General features: G+C 51.1%; 1 protein-coding gene across 1 annotated transcript; it reads left to right on the forward strand.

Moving 5' to 3' along the window:
• Positions 1-1,540: 1,540 nt before the first annotated feature.
• On the forward strand, positions 1,541-7,437 carry ZMAT5 (zinc finger matrin-type 5; the record flags this gene model as incomplete). Its single annotated transcript, XM_026661951.1, has 3 exons — positions 1,541-1,643; positions 4,387-4,399; positions 7,205-7,437. Coding segments are annotated over 3 exons (233 nt in total), but the record flags the coding sequence as incomplete, so codon positions are not given.
• Positions 7,438-10,131: the final 2,694 nt, after the last annotated feature.

The following is a 10,131-nucleotide window of genomic DNA, read 5'->3' on the forward strand; positions in this document are numbered from 1 at the left end:
AGCAGGTCCTCAAGGAATCAATTATGAAACACTTAGAGGAGAGGAAAGTGATCAGGAACAGTCAGCATGGATTCACCAAGGGCAAGTCATGCCTGACTAACCTAATTGCCTTCTATGATGAGATAACTGGCTCTGTGGATGAGGGGAAAGCAGTGGATGTGTTATTCCTTGACTTTAGCAAAGCTTTTGATACGGTCTCCCACAGTATTCTTGCCGCCAAGTTAAAGAAGTATGGGCTGTATGAATGGACTGTAAGGTGGATAGAAAGCTGGCTAGATCGTCGAGCTCAACGGGTAGTGATCAATGGCTCCATGTCTAGTTGGCAGCCGGTTTCGAGCGGAGTGCCCCAGGGGTCAGTCCTGGGGCCGGTTTAGTTTAATATCTTTATTAATGATCTGGAGGATGGTGTGGACTGCACTCTCAGCAAGTTTGCAGATGACACTAAACTGGGAGGCGTGGTAGATACACTAGAGGGTAGGGATCGGATACAGAGGGACCTAGACAAATTAGAGGATTGGGCCAAAAGAAACCTGATGAGGTTCAACAAGGACAAGTGCAGAGTCCTGCACTTAGGACGGAAGAATCCCGTGCACAGCTACAGACTAGGGACCGAATGGCTAGGTAGCAGTTCTGCAGAAAAGGACCTAGGGGTCACAGTGGACGAGAAGCTGGATATGAGTCAACAGTGTGCTCTTGTTGCCAAGAAGGCTAACGGCATTTTGGGCTGTATAAGTAGGGGTATTGCCAGCAGATCGAGGAACATGATCGTTGCCCTTTATTCGACATTGGTGAGGCCTCATCTGGAGTATTGTGTCCAGTTTTGGGCCCCACACTACAAGAAGGATGTGGAAAAATTGGAAAGAGTCCAGTGGAGGGCAACAAAAATGATTAGGGGTCTGGAGCACATGACTTATGAGGAGAGGCTGAGGGAACTGGGATTGTTTAGTCTGCAGAAGAGAAGAATGAGGGGGGATTTGATAGCTGCTTTCAGCTACCTGAGGGGGGGTTCCAAAGAGGATGAAGCTCGGCTGTTCTCAGTGGTGGCAGATGATAGAACAAGGAGCAATGGTCTCAAGTTGCAGTGGGGGAGGTCTAGGTTGGATATTAGGAAACACTATTTCACTAGGAGGGTGGTGAAGCACTTGAATGCTTTACCTAGGGAGGTGGTGGAATCTCCTTCCTTAGAGGTTTTTAAGGCCCGGCTTGACAAAGCCCTGGCTGGGATGATTTAATTGGGAATTGGTCCTGCTTTGAGCAGGGGGTTGGACTAGATGACCTCCTGAGGTCCCTTCCAACTCTGATATTCTATGATTCTATGTCAGTCTCCATTGCTGGGCATGTGTCTGGCAATGGATGCTCCTGGGTATGCCCCTGGCCATGGCGAAGCCAAGCATCCAGATGCAGGTGGCCAGCAGGGGAGGAGGGACCGGATTGTATTGGAGAAGCTATTGATTCACTGCAGGGAAAGTGTTGCAGGATGAGCAGGATTGCAGGGCTAGTGCTCTGACGGGGCCCTCTTTACCTTCTCTCCCCCAAACAGAGGAAAGGAGATCAAAGGAGGAAGGAGCAGAAGTCCCAGCTGGCACAGTAGAGGACTGGCTGGAGAAGAGAGCAAAGAGGGTGAGCTTGGCTCAGAGCAACAGGTATGTGAGGCTGGCAGCTCCCCCCGCCCCAGTCAGAAGATGGTCCCATTCTTCACCCCAGCCTCCTTGAATCTTAAAGATGTTGGAGGTTAGTCAGAGCAGAGTCTAAGCTAGTGGATTGATTGTGGGAGCTGGGAATCAGGAGACCCCGCTAGTGAGTTGCTGTGACCATTTGGGCAAGTCACTTAAAGCCTGGGTTTCAAAGCTATGCACGTGCGCTGGGTGTGTACGTCATACCTACCCGCTTGTGCAAATCTGGACTTGCACGCACAGATCAGGGTTGCATGCACTTGTAAACTGGGGATGGGTCCCGCTATTGTGGGGAACTTTCCTGGCTTATACACTACCCCGGTGAAATGGGCTAGCGAAAGGATCCGAGTCCTCGCTCCCACTCCCTTTACCCAGAGGCCTGCCTGACCTCGAGGGCTCCCCTTCCACTCCCCTGTCTGGCAGAGTCCTTGTAACCCCGACAATTCCTGGGGAGCTCGACTGCCAATCTTGTGGTCACTTAGGGCACTGGCTAGGGTGTCCCCACTTCAGGGTGCTCTCTGCGCTCTGGACACCTCCCTGACTCACTGATCATTATATACAGTTCAAGCAAATACAATTTATGAAACAGCGACCAATTTAAAAAATAAATTAAAAATGGGAAAGGCTAAAGGAAAACACATAACCCCGCTCTGGTGGCACAGGAACATCCCTTACATTCCAGAGACGCTGGTTGTAAAGTTCACAGTCTGTCACTCACATGTGCCAAGCCTCCCTCCCAGGCCCTGGCTGTACTGCAGGGATACTGCATGTCGGACACTTGATCTGGCGGTGGCCACGCCCTCAGGCTCTAGGTGGCAGGACCCTCTTCCCAGCGTCAACCCCCCCATCGGAGTTATGATCCCCCTCCAGGTCTGGCCTGCAAGGCCTCTTGGCTACGGGCACCTCCCTGCACTGGGCCCTCTGCCCAGGGTCCCCCTCACTCTCCCCAGCTGCTCACTGCCCTGGCTCCAGCCCCAACTCCAGCCCCAGCACTGCTGCTGCTCTGCCTCCAGCCCCCTGGGCTGCTTCTCTGGCCCCTCTGGCTCCTGCAACTCTCCTCCCAGCATGGATCTGCTCTCTGGACTTTTTCTATGGCTCTTGTTGCTACGGCTCTGCTCCCAGCGCTGACCTGCTCCTTGGGCTGTTTCTTTGGTTCTCTCTGGCTTTGACCGGTGTGACCCGGCTCCCCAGCTCAGCTTGGGCCCCTGCTCTCTTCTTAGCTGGGTCCCACTCTGTTCCAGGCAATTCCAGCTCACACAGAGGACGGGACCCCGGCCTCCTGATTCTCTCATTAGCCTGCCCACCCTGTCAATCAGACTGACCTGGAGCATTGGCCTTTCCCCATTGGTCCTGGGGACTGTCAGTCTCAGGATACTGATTTCCCATCGACCCTTCCCCTTTCTTTTGGTACCAGGAGCTAGCTAACCAAAACACCCCCACTGAGTTTTAGTAAGGGCCAACAGTCCCCTTACACACCCATGGCTTTGAAATCTCAGCCTTGCTCTCTCTCTGCCTCAGTTTCCCTATCTAATGTGAGCTAGTGATATTTCCCTCCCATTTGCACAGTGCTTGGAGATCTGTGGGTGGAAAATGCCACTGAAGTGTTGTGTGTCATTAACAACCCGAGTTCCACGGACAGACTGCTGAGCCCGGCTCGGTGACAGCTTCTCTGCCCTCTGCTTGTCCTCCCTGCACAGCCCCTGCCTTCCGGTTTGCTAGCAGTGGAATGGAACCAGCCCCTCCCAGTGGCATTCTGACAGCCTGGCATTACCTGTTGTCTCGCTCACCTGACTGTGCCGCAGGCTTAATTGGCTGTTGCTTGGTCAGGTGCCAGATCTCTCTTTTGTTCTTTTCTGTTTACTCTTGTCCCTTCCGCATTGGTCTGGACATGATCTTCCTTCTGGAGTGTTTCTAGATGTGCTGCTTTCCTTTTATCCCATCTGTCTGCTTGGCTGCTCTTAGCCCTGCAGCAGAGCCTGCTTGTAATGAATAACTTTGGCACCCATGCAGTGCGGTCGTCCCTTGTTTGTCCTGTTCAGGGACTCGTGCAGTACCAAGTGGAATGGCCACGAACCAGCACCTGTCTCCCTGGTCATTAGAAGCAGGCAGGAGGCATTGGATGCTGGGTGTTTTATTTGCTAAGCTCCTCTTTGCTCCAGTAGATGCTGCTGGTGCATCTGCCAGCCAGGAGCTGAATATCATTCATGTAAGAACTTCACCTTTAGACCGACCTGGCAAATGTCTATCCCTACCAGCTACACTCACCCACACAAACAGCCACAGGACACTCAGCAGCCCTTGCTATTTTGCTGTCCTGAGCAACTGTGTGTTCTGTTTTGTCTGGGAAGGAGCCTTCACTTTCCACTGTGAGATGCTTCACAGGGCGTTGACACACCCAGCTAATGTGTGGGTGGCCGTAGACAGTGCTGAGAATGTTGGCAGCAGGGGGCAAGTAGCCCATTTCCCTGTCTTATCCTGGGAAGGGTCTTTCTCCTTCCTCTGCAGTATGGAGCATGGAGCACTAGCTGGAATCATCTGGGCACGTCTCACTTCATCAATTCCCTGCCGTTGCTGGGGCCTCGGGCATTGGTGGCACCTCAGTCTCTTGTGTTCTCTGCCTGTGGACTGAAATTCTTTGGTTTAACTCAAGTCATTAGGTTCAATTCGGGGTATCTGGGTGATTTGTAATGGCCTGGGCCACGCAGGAAGTCAGACTTGATCCGGTGGTCCCGTCTGGCCTTAAACTCTATGAAACTTAGAGAGGTGACCCATTCTCTGAAAGGGTCAGACAGTGCAGTGATGCGTACATGGACTTGAAACACACATGCCCTCCAGCGCCTGCTTCATTTAGCTAGTGCTTTGTGTGGCTGCTGGTGTCCATAAAGGCCATCTGGCTCTTTCAAATGAGACTAAACTGTAGAGAAAGTGCTGTGGGGAGCAGTCTGCATTGGCAAAGAGATGGGACTAGGGGATCCTACGGGCCATTTCCATCTCAGCTACCAGGGAGGGCAGCTTGGGGGATGATGGAAAAGCTCTTGGGGGCAGCATGGTCCTGAATGGTCTGAGCAGCTCCAGCATCCCCTGCCGATGTGCCTCAGACCATGGCCTGGGGGTGGCAAAGGGGAGTTGAGCTTCTGTCTCCATTCACTCTGTGTCCTCTTGGCTGAGGTAACACTATGGGACTCCGATCCTGCGGGAAATGACTGGAGACCCACCAGGTTGTCTCACATAATCCCCCCAAACAGCCACCCATTCCCTTCTGGCTGGCTTTGAAATGATGTTTATACAAGAGGCTCCCATCTGATCCTTATTGCCTGAGCCATGCAGTTCTCTGCCATTCTTTGGATAGGTAGGCTGGGGCGTAAGGAAATCCATGAATAATTGTATCTAAGGTACGTATAGGGCCCCCATCAGCAGTAGTTATCTTCCCAACACCCTTGTAATATCACCACTGTACAGATGCGGAAACTGAGGCACAGCGCGGCTGAGTGACTTGCCCAAGTTCATACAGAGAATTGAACCCATGTTCCCCAAGTTCCAGGCTGGCACCCTAACCACTGAGCCACCTTTCCTTTCCAGAATGCCTGCCGGCCTCCCACACAGTTCTTGGACCAGGAGAACCATTTTGGTTAGGTCGGTGATTTTTTTTTTTTACCAGTATAGTTAGATCAGTACAAGCTCTAGAGTAGATGCGGTTACACTGTGATAAAGGCGTCATATACCGCTATAGTTTATTCCCCTTCCTGTATGGGTATAGCTGTACCCCTATATGCACTCTTACACTGGTATAACTGCGTCCACACTAGGGGGTCATACGGCATTAGCCATACTGGTCTAGTTAAAGCAGAACAGCTTTTGCGTATAGATAAAGCCTAAATGTAGCAAAAGCAATGTTACCACCAGACGCCGAAAGCATCTGCAGTGTCATCCAAACTCCAGAAGAAGCTCCCCCAAGGGAATATAAACATTAGCCCGAATCATAGAATCATAGAACTGGAAGGGACCTCAAGTGGTCTTCTAGTCCAGTCCCATGCACTCATGGCAAGACCAAGTATTATCTAGACCATCCCATAATGATCGTTTCACTTAGACCGCATGGAAGGTAATGCACTAAACGTTAATAGTCAATTCCAGCGCATGGTTTGGGCTCCGCAATTCTCTGGATAAGCACTATTATGTAAAGGAGCTTGATTACATTCATCCTGGCATAACAATTAAAAAGAGATGCGTGAGGATCAGAGGTAGAAGCCCCCGAGAATCAGTGAAAGCGGCTGTCAGGACTCATGCTGGAGAACAAATGAGTTCTTCTTCTGCACTGAGGAGTTGCTGGAAAGGGGGCAGGTTGCCTGCCAATGGAAGACTTAAAGGGCCAAGCGCATCCCTGTTCCGGAGATAATGGAGTGACACCTTGGCTGGCTTTGGCCCTTGATGTGCAGAATGATTAATTATCCTCTCCGGAGCAAGAGAGGAGTTCACCTCTGGCATGGGAGTGCTGTGCTTTGGGCGGAGGGGCTGCCTGCTAGTGTTAACTGCAAATTTTCACCCGTTCAGGCAGCAAGCGCAGGGCAAATGCACCTGCTGTGGTGGTGACTCTCTCTCTCTGGGATATGCTGGCCCCAAACCCCCACCACAACAAAGACCAGCCTGACACCCTCCCCCCCCTTCTCTGCAGAGCTTTGGGAAGCCAGCTCCCTGGAGGCTGGCATGTCTAGGGGGAAGAGTCAAGGCTGAGGCATGTGGCAACTGCTCTAGCAATGAGGTATATAGCTGTGGGTGGAAGGTTAGGTCAGATTAGGTGGCTTAACTTTTCCCATCCTTACTTGTCTGCAGCAACCTTAACTGATACACAACAGGGAGAGGAGGTGTGACTTTCCCAGTGGCTAGATCAGGAAAGGATCTCCCACCCAGCAGTGGGGCCTGTCACAAAGCACCCAGACATTTCAGCAGCTCCTCTCTGCTTGCACAGAGATCCTTTCACGGGATTATTGCTGTGAAGATGGGGTAGAGTTTGGAACTAGGAGAGCAGTAAAGCAATGTATAGAGGGATAAATGCTGCTTTTTCATCCCGTGCTCTTGACTGTAAAATGTCCCAGCTTTGCATTCCTCTGTTGTCTTCCCATTTCCCCACCGGCTCCCTTCCCCAGCAGAACCCTTCCCTCTGCCATCTCTTCTCCCTGTGCTGCCTCCTGACCAGAGTCCCAGGGTTTCCCTTGGAAAGGCCGGTCAGGGAAGGTTGGAGGGATTTGTGGTAACTTGCTACCTGCGGCTCCTCTGCTTATTTTGTTCACCAGCTGCTGCTGTCTGGCTCAAGTCTCCCAAGTCTCAGATTTCTACCAACTCCCCGGACAGCCCTATGGCCCCTAATACTTCTGGAGGTTCATTCTTGTGGGGGGCAGGTCTGGTGGCTGTTGAAAAACTAGGTTGATAATGGGGTGGAGAGGAAGGGGGCAGAGGGAGCACCACCATGACTCAGCCTGGCTGATCTGACCTGATGCTGCTATTTTTTTCTCTCACCCAGTTCCCTGACGGAGAAGACGTTGGTTTTTCAGTACCCCCCTGGCTGGCCTCCAATACAGGACCTTCCCCCATCCCTTCAGGCTCCACCCCCTGGAGGATGGCCAGTCTTACCCAACCTCCAGTGGGGATGAAGGCTGCAGGGGGGTAGATGTGTGGAGTTATGCCTCATTGAGAAGAGAGGGGCTCTGTTTGCTGTAGGAAATGTTCAGTGTTACTTCATATATATTTTTTAAATGAATAAAAGTCACTTGAGTCAGTTGTGGCTGGTCTGGGTGTGTGACCTACTGGACCTGGTATTTCCCCCACTGTGATGTTTTCCAGCCGCCCGGGGGTTGAGTTGATCACCTGGAAGTTGTCCTTTCTGCTGAAATTGACCAACCTATCAGAACCCCAGCCTGTGTATCCCCTGCACTGCATGCAGGGTCATTCCCACAAGGCAGCAGGGTTTTCCTGCCCCTTAGTGGGGGTGGGGGTGCAAGGCCTTTGCTAATGAAGATTAGCATGAGCCCCATCCTGTGGCCTTTGAGGCACAGTGCCAGCTCTACCTGTCTGTGCAAGCCCCAGTCGTGTGGCTGCACTAGAGGCAGATTCCTGATGATGGACAAGCCAACAAACCTGTGGTTAAAGTAAAGTGGCGTTAATGCGGCAGCATGTGCTTCTTTCACAGCGATTTTTGTCTTTTAATGGTCTCTGTTGGGCCTAGAGTCTAGTCCAGGGGTCGGCAACCTTTCAGAAGTGGTGTGCCGAGTCTTCATTTATTCACTCTAATTTAAGATTTCACGTGCCAGTAATACATTTTAACGTTTTTAGAAGGTCTCTTTCTATAAGTCTATTAATATATAACTAAACTATTGTTGTATGTAAAGTAAATTAGGTTTTTAAAATGTTTTAGAAGCTTCATTTAAAATTAAATTAAAATGCAGAGCCCCCCGGACTGCTGGCCAGGACCCAGGCAGTGTGAGTGCAACTGAAAATCAGCTCGCGTGCCGCCTTCGGCACACGTGCCATAGGTTGTCTACCCTTGGTCTAGTCATTCAGCTAATGACCTCTCCAGCACTGGAAATGCCTGGACTGTTAAGAGCCATATGCTGGGGAGAGCAAAGTGTGTTAGTTCCTGCCTCTCTCGCTGTTTTGCTGTATTGTTTCTTCAGGACTCTAGCAGCCAGTTCCCATGGTGACCCGTGAAGGGAGGAAAATTGGGCTTTTGTCCTTGTTTAATTCTTTGGGACAAAAATGGCTGGAGAGGTTTTATTCTCCCGCTCCCCCTCCCCACCCACCCCCAAATCTTTTTTACAATAAAAATTAAGATCCTGTCTAGGCGGGAAGCCTCTATGGTGCCAGGAGAACTGGTGGAACGGAGACAAGAACCAACTTGGACAGACGTCAGGAGATGCTTCTACGGCCACAATGTTCTGAAGATTCAGAGCAGGCGCAGCAGGGACAGAAGGATTGTGAAGAGGTTTGGCAGCATGTGACCTCCAGAAGGAGAAAGAGGAGTGTCCCTGTACCAGCAATGGAGATACAGGTGAGCAATCGTTTCCATGTTCTCTCCACAGGTACTAATGCGGAGAGTGGACTAGAGGACACATCTGAGGGAGGGGAGCAGAAGGAGACTCCACCGATTGGAAGGCAAAAGATGCACTGTCCTAGGGATGAGGGTTCCACGACCACCACTCCCAAGAGGAGGAGGAGGGTGGTGGTGGTTGGGGACTCCCTCCTCAGGGGCCCTGAGTCATCTATCTGCTGCCCCGACTGGGAAAACCGAGAGGTCTGCTGCTTGCCAGGAGCTAGGATACACGATGTGACGGAGAGACTGCCGAGACTCATCAAGCCCTCGGATCGCTACCCCTTCCTGCTTCTCCACGTGGGCACCAATGATACTCATAGACTCATAGACTCATAGACTTTAAGGTCAGAAGGGACCAATATGGTCATCTAGTCTGACCCCCCGCATGATGCAGGCCACAAAAGCTGACCCCCCCACTTTCCCTTAACTCTGCTGTTGAAGTCTCCAGATCGTGATCTAAAGACTTCAAGTCGCAGAGAATCTTCCAGCTTGCGACCCCTGCCCTATGCTGCGGAGGAAGGCGAAAAACCTCCAGGGCCACTGCCAATCTACCCTGGAGGAAAATTCCTTCCCGACCCCAAATATGGCGATCAGCAGAACCCCGAGCATACAGGCAAGATTCTCTAGCCAGACCCTCATTTTACCAGCGATGGCCGTTATTGCCTAATTGATTAGAATCACGTAATCCCATCAAACCATTCCCTCCATAAACTTATCTAGCCTAATCTTGAAGCCAGAGAGGTCTTTCGCCCCCACCGTTTCCCTCGGAAGGCTGTTCCAAAATTTCACCCCTCTGACGGTTAGAAACCTTCGTCTAATTTCAAGCCTAAATTTCCCCACGGCCAGTTTATATCCATTCGTTCTCGTGTCCACATTAGCACTGAGCTGAAATAATTCCTCTCCCTCCCTGGTATTTATCCCTTTGATATATTTAAAGAGAGCAATCATATCCCCCCTCAGCCTTCTTTTGGTTAGGCTAAACAACCCAAGCTCCTCGAGTCTCCTTTCATAGGAAAGGTTTTCCATTCCTCGGATCATCCTAGTTGCCCTTCTCTGTACCCGTTCCAGTTTCAGTTCATCCCTTTTAAACATAGGAGACCAGAACTGCACACAGTACTCCAAGTGAGGTCTCACCAGCGCCTTGTATAACGGAAGCAGCACCTCCCTGTCCCTACTAGAAATACCTCGCCTTATGCATCCCAAGATCGCATTAGCTTTTTTCACAGCCACGTCGCATTGCCGACTCATAGTCATCCTGCGATCAACCAGGACTCCGAGGTCCTTCTCCTCCTCAGTCACTTCTAACCTATGCGTCCCTAGTTTATAACTGAAATTCTTATTAGTCATCCCTAAATGCATCACCTTACACTTCTC

The sequence above is a fragment of the Terrapene carolina genome, unplaced genomic scaffold (assembly GCF_002925995.2).
Source record: "Terrapene carolina triunguis isolate 2854851 unplaced genomic scaffold, T_m_triunguis-2.0 Scaffold20068, whole genome shotgun sequence".
Lineage (NCBI taxonomy): Eukaryota > Metazoa > Chordata > Testudines > Emydidae > Terrapene > Terrapene triunguis.